At 48.5% G+C, this 24,297-nt stretch overlaps 5 protein-coding genes across 5 annotated transcripts; 2 read left to right on the plus strand and 3 right to left on the minus strand.

The window, feature by feature from the left end:
• Positions 1-18: 18 nt before the first annotated feature.
• Positions 19-2,181, minus strand: N7446_001473 (phosphatase PAP2 family protein). The gene is made up of 5 exons (XM_058510222.1): positions 1,967-2,181; positions 1,674-1,890; positions 847-1,608; positions 323-801; positions 19-263 (listed from the first exon to the last, which is right to left on the minus strand). The coding sequence occupies exons 1-5, from the start codon at positions 2,016-2,018 to the stop codon at positions 187-189; spliced, it is 1,587 nt and encodes a 528-aa protein (XP_058375758.1). The 5' UTR covers positions 2,019-2,181; the 3' UTR covers positions 19-186.
• Positions 2,182-3,291: 1,110 nt separating this feature from the next.
• N7446_001474 (Rho4-like protein) lies at positions 3,292-4,259 on the plus strand (the record flags this gene model as incomplete). The annotated part of the gene is made up of 3 exons (XM_058510223.1): positions 3,292-3,576; positions 3,629-3,832; positions 3,885-4,259. The coding sequence occupies 3 exons, from the start codon at positions 3,292-3,294 to the stop codon at positions 4,257-4,259; spliced, it is 864 nt and encodes a 287-aa protein (XP_058375759.1).
• Positions 4,260-4,805: 546 nt separating this feature from the next.
• On the minus strand, positions 4,806-5,560 carry N7446_001475 (DASH complex subunit DAD1). The gene is made up of 3 exons (XM_058510224.1): positions 5,273-5,560; positions 5,136-5,198; positions 4,806-5,072 (listed from the first exon to the last, which is right to left on the minus strand). The coding sequence occupies exons 1-3, from the start codon at positions 5,369-5,371 to the stop codon at positions 4,869-4,871; spliced, it is 366 nt and encodes a 121-aa protein (XP_058375760.1). The 5' UTR covers positions 5,372-5,560; the 3' UTR covers positions 4,806-4,868.
• Positions 5,561-11,672: 6,112 nt separating this feature from the next.
• Positions 11,673-19,241, plus strand: N7446_001476 (ATP-binding protein; the record flags this gene model as incomplete). The annotated part of the gene is made up of 4 exons (XM_058510225.1): positions 11,673-12,149; positions 12,219-12,558; positions 12,630-12,905; positions 12,976-19,241. The coding sequence occupies 4 exons, from the start codon at positions 11,673-11,675 to the stop codon at positions 19,239-19,241; spliced, it is 7,359 nt and encodes a 2,452-aa protein (XP_058375761.1).
• A 3,250-nt stretch (positions 19,242-22,491) lies between these two features.
• Positions 22,492-22,740, minus strand: N7446_001477 (uncharacterized protein; the record flags this gene model as incomplete). Its single annotated transcript, XM_058510226.1, has 1 exon — positions 22,492-22,740. The coding sequence occupies one exon, from the start codon at positions 22,738-22,740 to the stop codon at positions 22,492-22,494; it is 249 nt and encodes an 82-aa protein (XP_058375762.1).
• Between the last annotated feature and the right edge of the window lie 1,557 nt (positions 22,741-24,297).

A 24,297-nucleotide genomic window follows, 5' to 3' on the forward strand; every position in this document is an offset into this window, starting at 1 on the left:
AATGTCTTATGAAACACACATATGCTATGAATACCACTTGCGATGCTTATATACATGGACAGGGTAATGTACGTATGAGGTGGCGCCTTCCAGCACAGCCTGCTGAACTGGAAGCAGTCTTGGAAGCCGTCGGAGGTGAGGAGGAGGGTATTCAAGGTAGTAATGACCCATTCAATAATGATACATTCATACAACATGCGGAACTCCGAGCCCGATTAGGTCAAATAGTAGGGGTGCGACCTCGATAACAACCCAAGGAATACCTAGAAGCAACTGTCAGCAATTGCCGTATGAGAAGAGAAGCCTTGGTGTTGGAACATACCTGCATATACAACCAGCTTGGTCACGACCTCCACATCATAACGGACACGGGGTTTCTTAATCTGGGAGAATACCTCTTTTTCATCACGTTGCTCGGCCTCGAGTTCTGTCTCTATCGAAAAGTCTGCCGAGGGGAAAGGTGTTGTCTCGGGGCTGACGTCGATGGCAGACGAATGGGGACTGCCTCTTCCCATCATGCCTTCGTAATCGCCCACGGTTGTCGCCTTTCTTGACATAGTTGGCGCCCCGTTTAACTTTGTCTCTCCCTCTGCAACTGGAGAAGCACGATTTCCAGATTGGCTCTCACGTCGACGTTTTTCCCTGTAAGCCAGGGTCTCGTACGCATCAGCCTCTGACTGAGGGCCGACAGAGATGGCTCTGCGGCGAGGATGACGCATGGTAGTGATGATGGATGGAATGTCGGAGAAATTAGGGAGGACATCGCGGTCCTTAAGGTTAGATGGAACAGTGGTGTATTTCCTGCAATTGTTAGAATCCCTTTACTTCAAACAAAGGTGAACTTACGAAGCAGTCGTGAAGAAACGTCGAGGGAGAAGAAGTCCAAGTTTCTCCAGGGTCCGGAATATGGGCGGTAAAATGCGAAGCAGAGCGGGCTTCATCACAGTCCTCCAGGCAAACACGCACAGTACACCCACAACCAGACGAATAACAGTTTTGATCCATCCCACGGTGTTCAGGTCATATGGGATCGACCCAGCAGGATATCCATCCCAAATATCGGCAAAATGCCACGAGGATACGTCCACGCCAAGCATGACCCCCGCAAATGCAACACTGTCGTCAAAGCAGGGACAATCATCGGCCGGCTCAGGGTGGACGCGGACCAGAGATATGATCAGAAGCGCGAGCAGGGAGATATCCTTCAACGAAGCGGACACAATAAATTCTTCAAAGGCTGGTCCGTAGTGGAACTGGATGAGACCAATGCCCGCACCCAAAGCACACCCAACAGTACAGTCCAGCATCCCATGCATCCCGCAGTACAGACGGCCCAGAACGATAGACACGACGTACATATAGGTGACGCATTGGAGAAGGAGTGTGGCTTGCGCACTGAGAGTCGACTCAGGCGATCCAAGTAATCCCAAGGCATAGACAGCCACCGAAACAGCGTTTGTAGAATGTGTCGAGGGGAATCCGTATTCGAGGGCTGCAGAGCCGGACATCGTAATGCGCTGCAGTGGGGGAGACAGAGGCCGTGGGAGACATAGCAAGTCTTTAATAAAGCCACTCCAAAAGACACCAGATGCTAATATGTGTACGAGTCTAGAAAGAACACAAGTCAGTCTCCGGCTTGCATTTGGCTATACGATTCCGACGAAAACACATACCCTCTACCCATGCTCGGAGAGCCGCACCAGAACAGGAAGGGCAGGAAAACCATGAAGAACGTGTGGGTACCGAGGTTCGCCGTGAACGCGAAGTACGAATCGAGCGTCGGGGTGCGGACTTTCTCCTGCACCCAGGCAAGGTATGGAGTCTCATATCGAATCAGTGGGATGAGTTGCTGTCGCGGCCAATACCGCCAGAGGGGTAAACGGTTTGAGTCTATGCCGTGAACGCGCGGGGTCAGCGGCCATTTCAGATGGGAGGTGGAGAATGTGCAGTCGATAGGGGTCCATACAATGGTTGAGACTCTTTAGTCCAGCATCAGGCTGGTCCGACTTGTGGCCCATTTTGTGTTATCTATCGGGCGGATTCCATAGATCGACAGACAGCTACCTGCCGATAGGGTTGAAATGAAGTTTAGAGGGGCCGGAGCATAAGGAGCGAATAGAAGTTGGATTGAAGCAATGGAATTCGACGTGGACTCGGAAGTTGAGATCATCCTCCCCTGGCCATGTGTGTGTGGCTTAGTCACCTCAAATCGCCGAGGTTGACTAACTTATACTTCAGACATTTGATCATTTATGAGGCTTTGCTCCTGCATGTGTTCTCTTGCTTGCTACACACTTTATATGTATCCTCCCAAGGTCGTACGCAACCCCTGTTATATATTGTTCAATATATTTTCGGCCTCTAGTTTGGCGTGAATGCTATTGACGAATACCATTGCCGCGATACTAACACTAATACTCAGCCCCTCCCCGCAAGGCTCAGCTGAGCTCAACTTTGTCATCTTTGATGTAAGATTCACATGTAGAAAGTAGACATCTAACTTACACATAGAAGTACACAGAGTTGGACAACACATTAGAGGCAAAGCGCATTATCATGGTAACCTGGGTACCTAGGTTGACCGTTGCTTGACAAGACACATCACAGCAAACTGAGTTTGTTTTCCAGATCCTTGAGTCCACTGTGGGATACTCTATACCTACTAGTCGGATTTGTGGGCACGATACGAGGGAGATCACTCGCAGGATTAGCACATGCATGAGGTAGAGCCTCCTTCGCTTATACATATCTCTACATGAAATCCGGCTACAACCTGTTTTTCAATGGTTAATTAAAGAAATCTAGTTGCCTATGTAACTAATCTATAACCAAATAGGCCTTGGAAGTGAGATACAATCACATGACGCCCCAATCCGGTAATCTGTATATAGGCCGACCCGGTTCTGGCGAGCTGAACGGTGGGGAAATGAGGAGGCTTGAGGCGGATCCTCTCCAAGAAAAGAAACAGGATCGGAGTAGCCGTGCTTCAAAGTGACAAGATATCGAGACTTTCATGGGAAGCGGAGCCGTGGCGTCATCACGACACGGCCGTTGCCATGGCAGCTTCATGTAAACACGGGTCTCGCCCTGACAGACCCTCTATCGACGATCCTCATCGAGATCTTTTAGATCTGTCGTATTCTCCCTTCTCAACAACCTGAACCCCTCAACATATCTCCCGGAAAACTTGTCAGTTTGTCAACTGTCACCTGTCAACATTCCCACACGTCAAACACGTCAATACTTCACCGGCAAACGAGGGACCACATTCCACGTATCCACCTCTTCACCATGAGTGCTATGTACGAGGACCAATACTATGCTGCTTCGCGCCGCCGCTCTCTTGCAACCCCTCCTCCATCCTTGACACCGCGTCACAGCAGAGCGCGCAGCGACAGCGTGCGAGTGAGCCACGGCACTGCCAGCACAAACACCAGTTTCTCCAGCGGACGGATGTCCGAAGCAACAAATATCACCCAGCCGCCCTCTTTCTCCAAAAAGTTTGTAGTGGTTGGTGATGGTGGCTGTGGAAAGACCTGTCTGCTGATAAGCTATTCGCAAGGTTACTTCCCAGAGGTAAGTCCACAACAACATATATTATGCATCCCTGATATTGACCATGGTGCAGAAATATGTTCCCACGGTGTTCGAGAACTACATTACACAAACCACACATCGGGCTTCAGGAAAGACTGTCGAATTAGCACTCTGGGATACTGCTGGCCAGGAGGAATATGACCGTTTGCGCCCACTGTCGTATCCTGAGACAGATCTTCTGTTTGTGTGCTTTGCTATTGATTGCCCCGCTTCATTGGAGAATGTTGTCGATAAGGTGAGTCGCTAACTGCAATCCCTTTGCCCCAATTTATCTAACCTGTGTATAGTGGTACCCCGAGGTTCTGCACTTCTGTCCCACAACCCCAATAATCCTTGTCGGCCTGAAGTCCGACCTGCGCACCAAGAGGACCTGCATTGAACTTCTAAAGACCCAAGGCTTGACACCAATTACACCAGAGCAAGGTCAGAACGTAGCCCAGCGGATGGGTGCAACCTACGCTGAATGCAGCAGTAAGGAGATGCGCGGTGTGGATGAGGTTTTCTCCATGGCCGTCGACTCGGTCATCTCAATCGAAGAACAGGGCTACTCGACACAGCAACCAGGCCGCATCGGCCGCAAAGATCGCAGCAGTGCCATACCCTCCGGAGGAGGTCAACGTCCCGGCAAGAAAATCAAGAAGCGCACTTGCAAGATCCTGTAGATTGACTCTTCAGGGAAACGGCTTGTCCCTCCACTTCCATTCTCAAACACCCTCTTATCCTTCCCTTCTCCCCTGGCCGGACCACAAGCCTGGTTGCTTCGTCGACTTGCTTGCCTCAGCATCTCTACATCTGACATGTGGTAAGCTGGACAAAGCTAGACATGATTTTCACACCCCCTTGTCCGTGGGGATACGCTGTGCGGCCCCTACAATGATCTCGACTGTTTTTTTTTTTTTTTTTGCTGGAGGCTGTTTCCTTTATTCCATTGTTTCCCTGTTTGTCTTATGTTTGGCCGTTTTATGACCCGTGTCCACTTTTTTCAATTGATGTCTCTCATGACTCGGGTCTTTGCCGCTTTTTTTATTGGCATGCATGGGACTGGTGTTCTGTTTATGTTATCTGATCTGTTCTGTTGGCGAAGCGACCCCTATGTGTTACTGAACAATCCATCTGACTTATGTTCATTCCGTTCCCGAGTAGTAGAGGGTGTAGATCTAGCTTATGTTTCGGCAATTGTCTTGTAAAAGGAAATTTGAGTGTTGCGTGGTATCTAAAAGGTAAAACAAAACAGCCCGACGCCGAAGCCTATGCAGACTAAATGTAAACAATCACTGCATGACAGTCGACTCACCCTCCTCAGGCTCCTGTTTAATCTCTGACTTGATCGGTACATCGCTCTCCCCGCTCACTTTCCGCTTCCCATGGCTATTCCCATTGCCATTGCTGCCCTCTTCACCCTCCTCTTCCGGCCGTCCCATAAAGTTCTCAAATTGAGACCATAGAGCTTCCACAGACCCGAATTCATTCCCAACCTATAATCAATCTATCAGCGGGAGATCTTCTCCAAGCAACCTGCAATCGGTCCTGATACTCACCGCGATAACGCTCTCCAGATTCCGATTCAGACGGTTGATATTTTGAAGAACCTGCTCCATACCCTGAAACATATAACTTAGCACCATTTACACCACCAGCTGTCGGCCCAAGAGCAAAAGCAAAAGATCCAACCTACCACTGCAATGTCCCGGACTAATTCCTCCCGCTGCTGCTCGAAAACAGTCGGGGATGCGGCGCGTCCACCTGAGCCTGGTGTTGACTGAAGCCAGGCCATATCTTCGAAATGTATGGGACAGAAGAGTAATTGGAAGTATTTGTCACAGGCCAAACGAGATAGGCGCGACTGGTGCGGTCTTTGGGTATTGTCGGCAAGTTATGCCTCGGGGAGACGCGACGGGTTTGAGGCGTGGGTTCGGGTCGGTTCTCACGGTAGCAGAGTTGGCGAGGAGGGAAGCGGATGCTAAACTCGGGGTATTGGAGGTACTTTCCGATGGGAGCGGGTTGTTGTCTAAGGGTGCGCGATGGAGTTGATGTTGTCGGGGGAAGTTATAGTGGGGCAGTGATAAGAGATTTGGATATCCGAAGTAAACATCACTGAACGGCGTTATCTTACACTCATTTCTAGCAAGGTTACTCTACTTTGAATTGAAGCCCTGCGAATAAATCAATGCCTTGTATATCAGTAGCATACATTTAGAGAGGAGAAGTCTACATTTAAATATACACACTTCCAAGAGGCTCGGTGTAGGAGATACAACGATTCCGCCACTACCCATTCTTCAAGTGATTTCTTCTTGATCTGTAGTAGGCTAGCTTCCTTGTCTCGATTTGCGGTATGAGTATCCTGTGCCTGACCGCAAAAGTTATACGAACCAGCGCAGAGCAGCCGGTGTAACCTTTTTCATACTTGACGTTGCAACATCTAACGTCATATCTGCATGCACATGGGTTTGGTTTTTTGTTATTATTTCGGCGTTTCGTATTTGTAGCTCTTGCTGCTGCTGTTGCCGCCGTTGGTCCTGGCCTAAAGCGATGAATATCACCACAATGTGTGGGTCTTCGGCGGGACTTTTTGGTGCAAGAGAATGCAGCTTTTTCTGCGTGAGAAGAACAACGGGTTTATTAAGCCTTTCGTAAGAGGAACTGTCCACATAGTTTGTCCGAAGCCTCTCTATTGCCTCGAACGTGATGTAGGCAAGGCTTGGAGTCACGGAGTTATTTGAGAAAACACCTTCCGTTGGGAACTTTGCAGCAGCCCTACGATTAAAGTGGAAAGACAGGCTTTGAGGTCTTCACTACCAATGACGTGGGATACAGGATATCTTACTCTGAAAGATGAATATTTTAAGAATCAAGTGTTGCTTCAACAGCGAGCTTCTTGGTCATCCAGGAGGTCCGCTTTCCTAGCTGGGTTGCTGAACGCATGGTGTCTCTATATTGTTCCCATGGCCTTCTCTGTGCAGGAGCTGCCATGCTACTTTCACCCTGTGATTCCGGTTGTGACGCATCATCACTAAACTAAAACTAACGTCGCTAGTCAACCTTTCAACCTACAACTACTTTGTCGTTTCTCCCTGGTCCCTTTCTGCAGGAGGAACTGGCACGTCAACGCGACTGTTCCGAGATCCATGCCATCGGTGAGACATATAAGCGGTTCCCGCAATGATTTTGAATGATGCGCTGAATTGAATTCGGCTGGGCTAGACTGAGATATTCATGCACCTCGAACACCACTGCACGATTCAAGTTGATTCTAAGATATAAGCTTCCACCTCGTGAAGTTTGGGATTGAGTTGTTCAATCGTAAGAGCAGATTCAGGGAGTCTCATTGGGAGAGTGAGTTGGCTGAACAGGCCATCGGAATGTATGTGCCCCTTGATCCCGATGGTGAAGACAATGAATATCGCAGTCTTTTTGCGGGAATGAAGTTCTTTTTAAACTGGAAGTTTCTTGAACTTTCGATACAACAAGGAGACTATGCTGGAGAGTAGAGACAGAGCTGTGTATCTGTACATTGGCAGTTACTGAGCTGAACTTGGATATTGGGCATAATCTAGTTGGGTTGGTTTTTACCAGTCACTGGTGTAGGGTGCTTTATATTGATGGAGACACACCATCTTGCAAAACACAAAATATCAAGAATTCCAACATTTAGAGCGACTGCAATACTAAAAGGTGAAATGATGTACTGAAAAGAATGTCACAACACGAATATCCAAACCACACTCCAACGCTAGGTGACGGTGGACTGCGACATTGCCTGTGGACGGGCGTGTGGGCAAATGCAGGCGTAGTGGGCGTTGGGCCCCTACTCCCTTGGGGCTCCACGTAAGGTGGATCCAAGTGATGGGGGCTGTTTTTCTTTTTTTTTTCTTGGTTTTTGTTTCTATTTCTTTTTCTTTTTCTTCCTCTTTTTTCCAATGGCGCGCTTAAATAAGCGCTGATCACGCAGGTAACTTACTTGACTTCATTTCCACTCCGCTTCTGTGCATCCTTAACTTCGTCATGGGCGGAATCTCTGTTCTCCTTTCTGCATCTAAGGCAATGGACGACCGCCCTGTCCCTCATCTTGGTCTGCCGGAGCTCATGTTACAAAAGATGGGGTACTATCAGCATCCGGTCTTGTATGTCTCCATTTCTAGTCATAAACGACTGTTCATAAGTCTGATCCTATGCTTAATAGCGTCATGCTTTGTCTTTTCGCATCTCTGCTCGTGGTGTTGTATTCATTCAGTTCAAATTTGTGACGAAAGGTTCAGAATTAGAGACGTTAAGCTCTCCACACGATGTATGTATTTCTCCATACGTAGTACTTCTCCGAACGGATGAGAAGTTCTCCATCCTTGGCCAATAAGCTGACTGGCCGTGTGACATAAGTGAGGACTACATAGTAGCCATGTTGATGTATCTGTTATCACTGACTTGTCTAGGAGGAACATCTTTCTGGGTGCCTGGGTATTGAAGAATACGTGTGATTTTGGATGGAGACTGTTCCCACAATCACTTTAAACAACCTACTTCTTTCACTGTGTTTGAGACGAAAACGAAGGATTAATCATTGACTATTTCTTTCGACGGCTTTGTTGTCGAATTCCTGAAACAACTAAATGTTTATTGACCGGCTACAAATATTTTCTTGCCCGTTGAACTTCATCGTTTCACCACTATAGATTTTATACCACTAGGTGTCTATTTTTATTTATTCTACTGCTAGCTCGAGAGCACTGTTGAAGATGTTTATTTCGTCATATTATCGTTCATCAATATCATCCTCTTCTAACCGTTTATTACACAAAATTCTTCCCTAGTTAATCTCCTCTTCTTTCCATTGCCCGCTCCTATTGCTCGCGTTTTGGAATTCATATTGATGATACCTATCCATGATTCCGCTTATTATTTCGGGAGTGAGACCCACGTTCCTGGGATCATACCCGGCCCTAGGATCCATAGCATGGTTTCTAGGCACGCTCTTGGTCGCTCCTAGGAATCAGAGTCATAGTTCCTAGGGGACCTATAGCTCCCGGGAGTGAGTGGTATAGCTCTAGGGAACGAGGAGTGGGGTTTTCAAGCTTTAGTGCATTTAGTAAGATCGGTGCCAATGCATAACGAATCTCGGGAGCATTGAGGGCTCCCCGGAATTAACAAATGATTCCTGGAATGTAAGGATATCATGGATCGCACATCTCGAAGATTAGTCTATTAGTGATCATATGGATCAAGCAGGATAGCTTATGATATAATGTCTACAAGTATTTTTCGACTCGTCTTTCGGTGCTCCTTGTTCAATTATAAGGTATAAACAATCTATTTTGATACAGTATGGGCCAAAGAGCGTCTAAAACCTACCTTCCACTTGAATATCCACTGCACATAGCATGACCGCCTTAATAGGCATCAGAACTAGTACAGTAGTAAAGGCCTAATGAGCAACCTAGCTATTAAAGCTTCTCATACATCGATTCAAGGCCAACGAGGCCTAATATAAGGAGTTCAGCATCCAAATTTGCCTATGATCAGATATCATATGTCCGATAAAAGTAAGCTGGAGATGACCGCCTACTGTTCTAGAGCTTATGCCAAATGGCCATGGTTAAAAGGCGGTGGTGTAAGAGATAGACGCTGAGATCTAGTGATCGCGAGCACCGGTTACCGGTTGATTGCCAAAGGGCCGAGCTAGCCCACGAGCCGTAGACGGTGGGCCAGCCCGGCCCTTTGGCAATCAACGACCGGGCGGGCTTATTAACCTAATAAGCAAAGAAGCATGTGGCTACAGTACTTATTGGATCAAGATCCGGGTCGTAAGGGCTGAACTTCAGATCGGTGGCCTATTGGGCATTGGAAAATCCCCCAATTCAATAATATCATCAGTATGAGAGGATCTACAGCTCCTTGGAGTGGACTGTATAGCCTCCGGGAACGAGAGCAGGTATTCTGGGAGCTTCGGTTACTACTTCAGATATCATCTGGCACTGATCCAGGCCTCACTGAATCCTTAGATCAAGAAAACATTGTCTTGAGTCTTGTATACTGTATATTCTAGTCGAGGGGTACGAGCGCTTGACGAGGCCCGAAGCCAAGGATGGGAGGTGCAGTTTAGATGGATCCCGGCACACGTCGGAGTGCCAGGTAACGAGGCTGCGGATCAAGCTGCGAAAGAGCCCGCGAATACTCACAGCAACCGCCAAGTTTACCATTCTCCAAGCGATGAGAAACGAGTGGGAACTAGCTTGGGAGAAATGCAAACACGGCAGAGAGCTCTTTAGGCTCGGAGTGCGACCGGAAAAAGCGACCCTCGAAACACACATCGGGGCACATAGAGCAATTAGCTCGGCAATCACACAGATGCGTACGGGTAAGATCGGCCTACAGGCCTACCTCCACGCCATAACAAGGCCGATACAGACCAATGTCAGTGTGGCCATGGACCCCAAACGGTTCGACACATCCTGCTCGAAGCCGGAACCGGGTGGAAGAACGACATCGAATGTAGGCAGGCAAGTCTCTATTCATTGACATCAAGCACGCTCTCTGTAGCCCGCCAATGGCAGTACAAGCAGCCAAGATGATCTTGAGGACTGGACTGCTAGGACAATTTCAAGCAGTGCCGTCCACGGTACTCAGATAAACATAGCGAAGATGAGTGATTTTTGGTATATAGAAGTAGAGGAGAGCCAGGAGAGGCCCGACAGGTACATAGAAACAGAACGGTCAACAAGACTACGAGTTGGGATGTAGCATACTGGAGCGGACGGGGAAGTTATTCGGACAAGGAACGGCTTGTTTTCTGAAAGCGAGGGCTGGGACATCCGTACTTACAGTCACACGCTACATAGCTTCCATTAATTGGGGGCTGGGACAGTCTATGAATAAATCAATCAATCAGATGGTTTCATGTTCCTGGAGATTGACTTTACACTTCTCGAAGGCTTACCCGTGTTCCAGGGAGCTGTAAAACTCTCCTAGTAGTAGACTTGCCCATCCCGGGACCAAAAAGCTTTTGAGGGAATTCAATAAAGCTTTAGTTCAGTGGCAAACCTAAGGATGTCTGCATTAGATCAATCCCAGAAGTATTCAACTCAGTCCCCAGGCGTAGAAAACTGATCATTTTCGTTTTGTCATGGCGGAGTATTGGCTTTAGTGGTCGCAAAGATCATTCTTGGTAGTCGCACTGTCCATTTTTGTACAGTATGGTAGGTAAATCCTCAGAGCGCACATCGGCATGTTCAGGGTCTTTAAGCAGAGGCCCACTAGGGTCAAACTAAACGTATGGATGCTATCAGCCGAACGAATCGTGTATCGGTCTATAGCCAATACAGATCGGGATTTGGTCAAGAACTTTTGATGACACCAAAGACTAGCCAGCAGTATATTATGAGTCAGTCCCCAATAAGAACGCGTCGTGCTTCCCGACCCTCACATACTCCCAATGACTTCAATAACAAGGGGCTTAGGTAGCAGTGACTAAACGCAAATCTGCCCGACCGGGACACATGACAAGATTCGCTTCCCCTAGGAGATAACTTTTCATTGTTTTACGGTAATGAAGTGGGGAGAACGCTTGAAGCATTAGAACTGATATTGAAATTAAAAGCAGTCCTTTTTGTGAAACGAATTTAGCGGGTTGAAGAATGGTATCACAACTGGTCAATCGTGGCATTGGCGACATTGAACCTTCACGGGTCTGATGTTACCGCATAGGAATGCGAGGCCTGGCTTGGCTGGTGTTCCTTGCACACGCCATGATTTTTCACTGCTCGTGATACTTAAGTGGCCGGCTTGTCGCCGATACCTGACCAATAGTTGGGTCTTGAGGGTCCTCTGAGTTGGCCGTCCGGGATATGACACTAAAGCACGGGACTTAGGTCTGCGGTGGTCATCTCCGCCTCATAATCCCAGGAGATTTGCGCGGTCGCATTACTCTATCAGTTTAGGACCGATTTTGCTTTTTCGATGCCGCTTCAGCTTACCTTTCGTCCTTAGGCCATGGAGTCTACTTTGTTCCTTCAAGAGTGACTGGTCCCTACTACCCAACCCAGAAATCCATCCCAAATACGTCTCAGCCTAAAACAGGCAAAATGCGCTCCAATACCGTGCGCCCTGTGCCAGGTAACCGCTCCTCTGCTTTCTACCCCGGGTTTCCTGGTAAATCCCGGCAACTGTCTGCTTTCTCTGCCGCTTTTGATTGCGATAGCATCTCCCAAAATGCTCGCTCCACGCAGGGAGGATCTGATTTCGCCCGCAAGCTTAGCGGCATGGGCAGCTCCAATATCACCAGCGTGGTGCAGTCTCTGTATCACCGCAGCGGTGATGAGCTGGGCAATGGTGTTTCATCTCAGCTCCTGAACACATCTTATCACTCCATTATCGAATGGATTCGTTCCGAGCGGATGAGCCACCTGCCCCCAGAGGGTAGCTGCTATGACAAGGTTCTCACTTGGGCCCAGCTCTTTGTTGACAGACTGCACTCCTTTGACACTGGCATCCAAGACTTTGCTGGCGATAGCTATCTTGCCGCTCAGCTCTCCTACGGATACTGTTCTATGCTGCTCGAGGTATGCTCCATTGCGATGCTTTTCACCAGGTCTTTGTAGACTAACTGAACTTTCCTCTTCTTTAAACAGCTTGGTATAAAGAACGCGCCTGCTTTGATGATCTCTTTCGGCTTCTTCTACAGTACCTCATCCGCTCTGGTGAACCTACTGGAGCGGACCGAGCTGTTCTCGGTATCCCAGGAGATCAAAGAGCAGCTGATCCTAGCCCTGGCTGACTTGGTTACCCTTGTTGCCAGTGTGTCGACTCACTTTCACAAGGCCATTCGTGGATTAAGCACCGCCTCGGTGTCAGTCAACGTCTATGACACTTTCCCTGGCCAAATCCAATCCTTCTGTGAGCGCTGCGGAAAGATCGCCGAAGCTATGTGGCGGCACCAGCTTGCCAAGGAGAGCATTGACACCGAAAGAGGTAAGAATATTTGTGATACGATATCTGGCCTTAGGCTATAGCAGTTACTGATCACGCCTGGCTCTGTATAGTTGCCATTGTCAAGTTCGTCCGATCCTGGCTTGCCCCAGAAGACCGCGTCCTCAGCTACCTCGCTGAAAACACCTCGCATCTCGCCCACGAGCGTGAGGAGATGACTTGCGTTTGGATGAGCCCATATTTGACTCGCTTCCTGAAGAGTCAGAACCACACTCTGTCATTCTACGGCAAGCCTGGATCCGGCAAGACCGTTCTTGCTTCGGTCATCGTGGACCTTCTGCAGGAGCGGATTGACGGAGTTCCTTACAAGACCTTGTTTGTTCCTATCAGTACGTGTCGAATTATATGTGAATCTATCACGTGTTGGCTCTCATTTAACTTAGTCATTGAATTAAATAGATTCCCGCATCCTCGCTGAGACTACCCCCATTCCAATTGCAAAGACTATTCTGTTCCAGTTGTTCGAGAAGGGCATTGGCAATGTACAGCTCCTGCACATCTTGGGTGATGCCTATGAGCGCAGCCGCAAGAAAACTAGCCCCGCGGACTATGAGAACATTGTTTGGAATGCTCTGGAGCGTGCTTTGGCTTCTGCTCTCCGTGGTGCCAAGGAGCTGGTTATTGTCATTGATGGCCTCGACGAGGCTACCGGCGGGGAGACTGCTCTGCTCCAAAGATTGACTGCCGCCACCTCCAACGCTGTTAATGTCAGGCTCATCACTCTTGGTTCCGAGAAGCCTACTACCAAGGAGAATGTGATGGCAGTTCCTATCACTGAGGATCGCATTGCTGATGACATCGCTGCTGTTGTGCGTGACATCTTTGAGCACAGCCGCACTTTACAAGAAATGTCTGAGTTAGAGCGAGAAACAGTTGTGGACCAAATTACCGAGGCTTCTAAGGGCTCATTCCTATGGGCTAAGCTCGCTGCTAAGCGTGTTCGCCACGAGCATCATGCCGATGCCTTCCGCAAGACTGTCGAGACCGTGGTGAACAGCAAGTGGACAGTGACAGACTTTGTCACCTACATACTTGCCTCCCCTGACGTTAGTAAGGATGCCAAGTTTATGCTTCTTTGGCTTGCTACTGCCGAGCGGCCTTTGTTGCTAAAGGAATTGGCTACACTGGCCTCGGTTCAGCTTGATAAACAAACTATATCCGATCGTAAGGTTGACACTTTGACTATCCTGAAGCCCTTGACCTCTCTTATCTTCCTCCAGGATGGCCAAGTATACCTTCGCCACGGCCTCATTCGTATGGCCGTCCTGGATATTTACACCAAGGGCAAGTTTATCACCACCGTTAAGGACCGTCATGCCGACCTTGTGACTCGACTGTTGGTTTATATTAAGTCCACTGTGACTGAGCAGCGTGAGCCTTCGCTGACCCCTCTGGACCGTCACGATACCAGCATTCTTATCCAAAAGCATCAGCTTCTTGACTTCGCGGTGCGCTATTGGCCCCACCACTTGAAGAATACCACTGTATATACCACTGGTGGTGATGCTCCTACGGCCAAGGAGTTCGGCAAGCTCTTCCCCGCCAATGTTACTTTGCTGCTCCTCCAGAACAGCCTGTGGCAGAACATCTCCACCCCGACGCTCTTGACATACCTATCTATTGTCAGCAACTTGAGCCGTCAGATCCTGACTCCAAATAATGTCGTCACTCTCCAGTCTATCATCTCTTTGGCTCTTTTCCGTCGTGACATCAGCCACGTTACCGAGGCAATCCCGCTGTTCTACGAGATCACTACTCTCAGCCGGACTCTGCTTACTGCCAAGCACATCATTACCATGCAGACGTCTATCCTCTTCATGGATCTCACAGTTGGGCAGACGACCACAACCAAGACTGACATAATGGTCAAGCGCGAGGAGATTCTTCTTCTCATTGTTGAGTGCTACAAGATCCATTATGGCAACGAACCGGAGAAGGTCGTTGCTACTCTCGAGAACTTGGTCGATCACTACCGTCTCCTCAAGGAGGAGAAGAAGGTCACAGAGATTGAAATCATAATCCAGAAAATTACTGGGGCTCGCTGTTATCGCGACGAAACCGACACTCACGGTAATCTTCATGTTCACCAGAACGGTCATAAGCAGAACGGCGAAACTGGCACTCGCTTCGTTCTGGATACCGAGGTCGATGAATACCAGTCCGAAGCCTTCGACTTTGAGGCCCTCCTCAAGCAGGCTCAAAATTACGTCTCTGAGGGTGACATTGCCGAGGCCGAGCGTATCTACGTTGAGAGCTGGCATCGGGCTAGCAAGGAGTGTCGCACTCAGTACTCTGTATACTGGGAGCAGATCAAGCTGGAGTCAGTCACTGTCTATTCAAACTTCCTTCAGTCTCAGATGCGCGAGAACGAGGCCTCTTCAATCTTGTTAAGTGTTTGGGAGGAGTATCGCAACACTAACCTGTCTGTGTCCGAGTCCACTTCTTCCTACTTCCAGGAGATTGCGAAGGTCATGACCGCTGTCGGTCTCTCTTCAGCAGCTCTGAGCATTTTCAAGCACTGTGCACATTACTACAAGAGCACCAACCGCACTGAGTCCTCGCAATACTCGGAAATCCAGAAGAGCGTTGAGAAGACATCTCAACAGGCCATGCACCAATCGAGCTCGCCTTCATCCGTCATTTCTGAATCCGTTTTGGAGGAGATCATCTCCTCCCATTCCAAGCACGCCAAGTCGTCTGAGTCTGTCCTCTCGGAGCTCAAGGAGTCGGCTGTGCAGATTTTGCAGGCTGAGTCTTCCTCCACCAGCCTTCTCGTTGCTGCCTCGACCATCGCCGCCAGCTACATTGCCACAAACCAGGTGTCCAAGGCCACTGAGCTGACACAGGAACTGTACCACCAGGTCGTCATGAAGGACACGACCAATGTCAAGTCTACCAAGTTTGATCTCACTTCGAAGGGTCGACAGAGCCTAATCTTCTTGGCACAGCTAGAACAAAGTCTCTGCCAACGAAGTTCGAGCATCACGGAGATCCTAGCCGCACTGATCACCGAATACGTAAAATTCGAAGAGTTCCGTAGCCATGTCTTCTCCAAGAGCAGCTCCTTCCACACTGTCTCGGTTTCTGCCTCCCATCTGTACCACGCCTTGCTCTCTAACAACCGCCAGACTGCTACTATTCGTGTCTTTGACGACTATGTTGCCTACTTCCTGGCCACCGAGGGCAAACACACCAAGTTGACCGAGATTAACCAGGTAAAGATCTTCCTGTCAACTATCCTGGAGCACTTCAGCACCCACAAGTCCACAAACTTTGTCCGTTCGGTTGGTATCGCAAGCAACTACCGTGTTCTTGATCTCCTCCAGAAGAAGAACTACGATGGTGCTTGTGACCTTGCTATCGCCTCCTTCCGGTACATCTCTGCGCACGATGTGTATCGCTCCGTTGCCATCGTCAAATTTGTCTTCACTCTGGGCGTTTTCATCACCGGACGTACCATTGTTCCACAGCCTGATCAAGCTGCTCAGAAGAAGCTGTTCGGCGTCTCTTCGGCCATTATTCAGGAGGTCCTCCGCGTCATCAGCGATTTGAAGATCAACCTGGCTCAGGTCAATCTGGACTACCTGAATATCCTGATTGGCGTGCTGGGCGAACAGAAGGACTATAAGAACCTCGTTTGGGTCCTTTCCAGTGTCTGGAACGGTCGTAATCAGCAGATCAACTGGTCACCTGCGATCACCCTCCAGCTGGCTCGCCGTTACATTCTGGCCCGTTACTTAGTTGGCGACGCTATCAAAGCGACACGGCTGGCCGAGGACATTGTGTACAAATGCAGCCGTGTCAATGGTGCCCGCCACCAAAGCACCCTCGAGATGTCTACCCTGCTTTCCCAGCTGTACGCCGGTATCGCTCAGCGCTATCAGTCCGAGAAGGGTGGTCAACACATGGCATCCAAGTACTACAAGAAGAGTGCCATTGTTCACGAGTATCTGCTCCGCATTTTCGTGGATCCATCCCTGGCCGAGTTTGAGGGCGGCCTTGACGACAGCCTCAGCACGGACGGCTCTGAGTACGACCTCAATTTCGCCGACCACATCACTGACGACACCGTCTCCGATGGCGAGCATATCCGTCAGCACCTGCTACTGTTTAAGCTTGCTATGCAGCGCCTGGGTGATTGGCCCAAGGACTACAGCGAGTACGAGCGGCTGAATACCGACCTGTTCCGGGAATTCGAAAACGAGCTGAACGGCTTTGAAGGTATTGAGAAGTGGAACCTGAAGGATTTTGGCTCGGGAAAGGCCGCGAGCAACGAAGATATGCTGGACCTGGAGTTCAGGTCTTGGGAATTATGCCTGGGTGTAGCTAACGAGAGTCCCGGTCAGACCAGCAAAGAGTCCTGTGAAAAGTGCATGCGATGTGCACACTCCTCCAAGGACTGCCTTACATGTCGTAATGGAAAGGGATCCGGGATATGGTGTCATGTTTGCAGCGAGAGTACTCGAGAAATCCAGTACAGCGATGGCCATCAACCATACCATCACAACCTCAAACAACAATATTCCAACATAAGCAAATCCTCGCAGCAATCTAACCAGGAGGAAACGCGTTCGGCGCAGACCGGTATCACACAGCCCGATCAAGAGGAAGAAGATGACCTTGATGCTGGATTCGCAGATTCCGATGAGATGGAGCATATTCTAAGTCCAGTTACCTATTACGAGAAGCTGGATCTGCTCGAGGTCAAAACTGCGGACATCTGCGATATCAGGAAGGGACCCAGTGAGCAAAAGGGGTCGTTCGTTGAATGCCTGATGAGCTTGAAGAGAAGTATGGCTGCGCTCCAAAACCTACAGGCAGAAGGGTTCTGTGAGGGCGTGCTGTCCATTTTAGTCGAAGACCAATCGCGACTAGATGTTGCGAGCGCTGTCCGTATATCGCAGGATGAAATTGCGAGTGCCATCGGCATATTGGATGATCCGCCGCATGATATATCGCCACTCAGCTCACAGTCACTTGTCGCAAAAAGCATATTCCGGCCTTCTCCAAATCCTGCCCACGTTTCTTCTTTGCCAATAATTCACAGGCTGCTTGGCAAATTGTCCTTAGAAGATCACGTCGAGGGGAAATTGGATTGGCTGCCCTACTGGCAGTTCCTAAGCACGGCCTTGTTAGTTGGCCTTGTGTCTTTCTCTGGCTCACACGTCTGCCGGTTTGATCTTAATCTTTGGAAAGAGACGAGAAACGAAATTTCTGTTGGGCAAGAATATTACTTTACTCTGCGAAAATTGGCCTGCCTTAAGGACTTTATCGGCGGGCCTGCATGGGTTCTGGGGAAGAGCCGAGCAACATCAGAACAGAGAGGACTGAAAATATCTCTGACCGTTCAGGACCTCCAAGAACTTTGGGGCCCAGTCTGGCTGGTTGGAGGAACAACAGACGAAGGCCTAATTCTCCAAACTGAAACAGGATATATTGTCCCTCTTCCACACAAGGAGCAGTCTGATACAGCTTCGGGGGAGATTGAATGCCATTGGACAAGGCAATTTCCCGAGCATATCCATTGCGATAAGACTACTCTGTTAAGCAGCACATCACGTATTCTGATCGGTACTGACTCGATCACTGCAGCCGGACTGACAGTCAACCACCGATGCCAATCAAAAATTGATTGCCTACAGGCGCACATTCGACATCAGCTCCAACCTTCTGGGACACACGATGCATATTACACTCCCGATGGTTTCGATTTGCAGATAACGGGAGGTCAATACATCAATGGGGGCATCATCAAGAAATACAAGCGAATCCCAGGGCGTAAATGGAAAGCCTCGATTATTGACATGTGCAAATATCGGAACCCCAAGCTCATGCCGCTCCTCAACCATTCCATCGGATTGGAAGTAAGCGCATGTACTGGTAACGCCCAAAGAGTAACACTCTGGGACGCTCTTCGCCTATCACAAACCAAAGCAAGGGATTCAGGCCGAACGTCATGTTGTGATCACCGAGTTGCCGACCGAAACTGTATCAAGTCCTGCTGGACTCGATGCTTTTCCACCGATGACGACATTGATTCATCTGACCAAATTCTAGAAGAATCAGCTATGACCAAAGAATCCATTCGACGCTTAATTATCAATTCGATCATTGCCCTTGAAGACACAGGAGTCGATCATAATGGGCACCTGCAGGTTTTTTGGCCTTTTACTGGTAGCCCGCGGACCCTTCGCATAGAGATCAACAACTGGTTTCGGGTTATAAAGGATACACGGGATGTCGCAACCTTTGCCGTTGCAAGCCAGCATTGTCTAGAGTTTCGACAGCAGAGTAATGCACGACCCTGCTCGATTCTTTGCCAGAACATTTATACCGAAATTCCAGAAACAGTTCTGTGTACTCGGGTCTTGCTCACTCCTCCAGTATTATCGAATTGCGCGGACGAATTCAATCGATGCAAGACGATTACTCGGTCGTCACCGAATCAGGCGGACAATATGCTTCCTGGTGATCACTTCCTGCTGGGAGAAGCAGCTCTCACTGTGAAAAGGGTAGTTCCAGGAGTCGAGAGGGTGGTCATTGCCACTGCCATCACAAGTAGATGGAGAAATGGGGTCACGAAGCTGGTGGAGCGGAGAATATTCCAAGAGGATTTGGATTCTGATCTATCGACAGGCGTTTACGTTTCACTCTTGGTTAACTGAGTACCACGCAAAGAGGGAACCGAACAAAAATGCCAACCTTTTTGTGTGGCGCATTCATACCCTCGTCAGTCAATGCCTGTTTCCAAATTTGGAGTCCACAGCATGGGATCAGCATCGAAAGGCTGTGGGAGGGCTCTCCATTCTTGTTTATAGCGAGTTTTCTGCTTTCGGGCCTATGTTGCTATGCTTGCATTTGTCCACTGATTCATGGTCTCCTTGCCTTCTTCTGTCGTTTCGCCTATTTTGCAGTTCTTGAGGTTCCTGGGGCGAATCGGCTTTAGCTCGGTTCGTCGACGATAAACGTGTGTTTGCCGTATAGATGGTCGAAGTGCTACCCGGAGTGGACATTGGGTGCAAGGGGTTGGTTAGTCCAGGTTTCTGAAGTTGCTGATAGAAGACATCTTGGCGCTAAAAAATCACTGATAGCTTGGAAAGCATTGTTGAAGATGCATGTTTCGTCATCTGATCGTTTATAAATATCATTCTCTTCAAACTGTGTCTTTACGCAATATTTTTGCCTAGTTAATCTCCTCTTCTTTCTGTTGCCCGCTCTTATTGCTCGCTTTTTGATCATGAGCTATGCCGTTACACCACAACGGTAGTAGACGGTAAAGCACAACGTGACCGTGACTCTAGTATATATGGGGAGTCACCAGCTATTCCAGAAGCTACCTTAGGGGGTAGACCTAGGAGTAGCAATCGAAGGATATATAAGGACACTACATGCACTTAGTTTAGTTTTACGTGATCAATCGCATATTGCTGCCTGTGTTTACTACTCAGGCTTTGGTGACTTTTTATTTGATTATTACTTGACAAGACTCGTAGTCCAACACTTTAATATAGAACTAGTTTGTGCTCTACCCGGCATCGTTCCTCGGTATCTCAAAAGAGCCTGGTTAAGAATAACAAATCAAGTACTGTAGTATCTGAGATACAAAATCAATTTTTGTTTAGTTTAACAAATGATTAAGGTCGCGAAATCGTGGTAAATCTTGGGATGGATATTGTCCCGTGATCTTTTGATTCGTGAGATTATCATGGTGGACGAGAATCGTAGTGTTTATTATGATACCACTAGTTCTAACGGGCGCTAAATTCATAGGAAGACCTTTAGAGTTGCTAAAGGATCGTGACACTTCTTACGATAGCGATACTCGTATGTTCTTACGGTTCGCAAGAGAGTCAGAGCTCGCGGAAACCATGGTTTCCCATATGATACAGATAATCAGATGATCGTCTGGTTCGTAAGAGCCTAAAGCGCGCGGAAACCGAGGTGTTCCCTAGGATCTACCTTGTCCAACGATGTGTAGGCTCCCCCGAGGGGTCTTAGATTATAAGAAATCTGTGGTTTCTCCAATGATAGAGATAATTAGAGGACCCCCGCGTTCGGGAGAAAATCGTAGTTCGCAGAAACCGTAGTTTTTCCTACGATAAAGAGAATCAGACGATCTTTTGATTTATAAGACACCAAGGGACGCGTCAACAGCCTAATCAATTGGTTCATTATTGTGCAGCCCGTGTAATGGCCGGTTTTTATAGAATCACCCAAACCACGACGAATACCATGCATGACCTTTCCGCAACCACTGTACGATACTCCGTAGTGGTACATGCACGTGTGTGTAGATTGATTGGCTATTGATGCCCGTTTGTGGCATTAGCCTCGCTTCTCTAGACAGTAAGGAGATAACAAGCGAGGGCCCACGCAACCTTTCTCCCTTGGAACGTGATACTGTAGCCAACGATATAGAAAAGTGAATCTAACAAATGAATATAACCACTTCAAGGGGTACAGTATAAAGTTCCCGCGTAAAGCTAATGACTCGAACAAAACATTGAGTGGAGCTTATCAGCCTACACTGTGGCACACTATGTGGATTGACTAATGCTAAAACATCTTCTGCTATAGTTAATGGTGATATTGATATATCAGATTGTATCTCGCGCTTAGACGACTCTGCTTTCGAGGCCGAGTCTAACGTCTAGTTATCCGCTGCTTTACTCTAGGGCCACCAAAAAAGTACCTCCATCCCGAACGCTGTACAACAATCCCCTTATCAAACACCACACAGCTCCCTCCACAACGCGGATCCATCAAGATCTAGATGCAAAGATACCTACCACTTCGTACAAAATTCTCACCAACCCTCGCCCATCCCCAGTCCAAGCCCGAAGTTCGGAATGGTCCGGCGCAGGGACGGAGGCACCAGAATTGTACCAAGCAAATAATAACACTTAGTACCAGAACTGCTGTGTCAGGTCTGTCTCAACAGAGACAGGCTTAACAGTAATATAGATCCAAGCTTCACCGACATTCACCTTGACCCTACCCCAACGGCTGAAACTTCTTTAGCCAAATCATTTCTATTGGATCGAAATTAACCGAGGAGTTGTACTTGTAGTACAAGTGGTCCACTCCGAGATAACCCCTCATCGCCAGGGTCCACACGTTAGATCTTTTACTTACATGCATATGTTATGTTACAAGGATTGGGAGTTGGGCAAATGGCAGTATTCACGGCTAATTCGGAATATCCTGACTGGACAGGGGGGTGAGAGGGGTGAGAGGATTGTCTATGAGGCCCATTTGATTTGGTATTTGCCAGGTACGGGGATGAGGAAATAATAGCTAGGTGGCTATGTGGAACATGGAGAATGTAGTGTAGTGTAGTTCGCTGCTTTGAGTATTGGGTATCAAAAGTAAATCTGCTCAGGCTACTGAAGAGCAGCGAGACAGCAAAACAGCATAAGAAAAAAAAAGAGAGAAAAAGGATATGTGTAAAGTATCAACAAGCAGTGAATAATGAACACCATTCCCCAAAGTCGCGGACTCCCTTCATTTCAGCTTCTTTTTTTAGTGAGGCGATTTCGTTTTCTCTATGTCCGCTGGACATCAACCCGATACTCATATGCAACTCCAATCCAGTCCAACCCATTCGCAAGTTAAACATGCCAAGTGGGGGATGTTCCCAAACTTATCAATTGGACCAAAAACAGCCCTGGACCAAACTCCTTCCGAATCCCCCACTTTCACTTTCATTTCATTTATTTCGTTATGTCGTTTGTGAACGGTCTGACACCGCACCACTTTTTGACTGTGTGGTTCGATTACCAGAACCGAATCCGATGCATGATCCTACAGCGAAGTCAAGTCGTGAATATATCCGTAATTTCAATTTCGTAACACATGGCAGAACAAAGCTTCTCCACCACGGAGATAGCTCCGTATAGGTAAGAGGCGGTGTAGCTAAGCGTTGCGACGAGGCTGCACAAGGATATTGCTCAGCCGCTTCCAGCGTGGGGTGGGAGAGGTCGAGTTGCAACGCGACATGGATTTGTCCATGGGCTTTGTGGAAGATTGTGTTGAAGAGCGGGGCCGACTGCTTATTGCTTCGTGGTCGGCGAGGACATCTTCTAGGCGGACGTCTGAGTCAGACATGCGGGAAGTGTCCTTTGGATCGAGAATCTCGATGAATTTGGAGGGGGTGTCGCGCATGTTGATGTGATGTGAATAATACGCGAACACCAATATAAGTGCGAGTGGTGGAGGTAGAGGTGAAGTATATAGAGACGGAGGGGTCACGAGGGTGTATGGGTGTATGCAGGATACGAGCGCCAGATGAGACAAAGAGCGTTGCAGGTTTGGGCTTGCTGCAGAGTTGCGGGGTATATAACGTGTAGAAGCGAGAGGATATGAGGAAATCAGATGGAGGGGGAAGGAGACTTTTTTAAAAGGTCACAGGTAATACTGTAGGGATCTGGAAATGACTTCCAGTGAACGGCGTGAGATATGCAACTAACCACTCTCGATCCCTGTAGTGGAGCCCGAGTGAAGATCAGGGGAGAGAAGAAAAGATGATTCGATAGCCTAGGTATAAGATCCGTAGACTGAAGATCGGACCCGAATCAGCTTGATTCGATATTGTAGAGTATCACACTGGGTAGTACGTGGGTTGTAGTACCTGGAACACCACACTTATACCACAGAATCAAAATAGACCCCATTCTGCACTCTGCACATGCGTGTAGGGTCATCTCCACAGACTACGTACCCGAGGCAATGCCTTGGACGCCACCAAATGCTGATCATCGCCCCATTAGCTGCTCCACCAAACCCTCCCACCGCTGACCATTGACTGCTAGGGCCCGAGTGAAGAACCCTTGGAGAGGCCTGAGCTGTGTGTGTGTGTGGCCCCAATCTGATCGGCCTACTGTATACTTTTTCTCTTCTGTGCACGCTACCCCTCCGATGATCACAGTGAAATTCCCTCAGGTTATAGTAAACGGGGCTTAGCGTTTACCCCTACAGTAGTTCTCACGGTAGTTCACAGTAGTTCTGACAGTGGATGCCTGCAGTAATCATTCTCACCATGACGTCGGAGGCACACTAATGTATAGTGCAGACACCACGCCCTCTCTGGGGATCTCAGCGAGTTTGTAAGCACTCGGGTGATCGGCTTCCTTTCTATAAAAAGAAACCCGCCACACATAAGCCACTCACCTACATGTACATGTACTGTGACTTGTACCATATGAGCTATGAGCTATGAGCTATAAGCCACCTGAGCCCCCGGTAAACACGAAACAATCCACGTAGTGCCGTTCGCCCCAGCTACGTACTGCACTATAGCAGACACGCCGTGCTCAACAACCAAGTGGGCCTCATCAAACCATCGCCTCCATCCATCCCCACAGTAAAGTTGGCGGTGGAGATGTGAAAGATGAAACCGGGGGTCCAATTCGACGGTATACAGCTGTTATCAATGCGGTCGCTGTCTCATACTTTTTTATTGGAGTGGTCGCCACATCGATCACGTTGCCGCCTCAGCTTTTTTTCATTGCGCAGGTGTACACGCATACGCGATAGCTTTGGGTAGTGCGATTGGGTTTGTTCGGTAATCAGCCAAGTTGTTCTCACCGACTCCCTCTGTCTCTGGCTATGTGGGTTCAACTGGGTGATCGTCGCTGTTCTGCACTCCGTATCGAGTAGGATACACGAGGATTGTATACCCGGGTTTCGTGGTGGATGTTAGCGTGGTGGATAGTTGGATTA

This window comes from Penicillium canescens, assembly GCF_028828765.1.
Source record: "Penicillium canescens strain IBT 15451 chromosome Unknown utg000002l_segment0_segment0, whole genome shotgun sequence".
In the NCBI taxonomy this organism is placed as follows: Eukaryota; Fungi; Ascomycota; class Eurotiomycetes; order Eurotiales; family Aspergillaceae; genus Penicillium; species Penicillium canescens.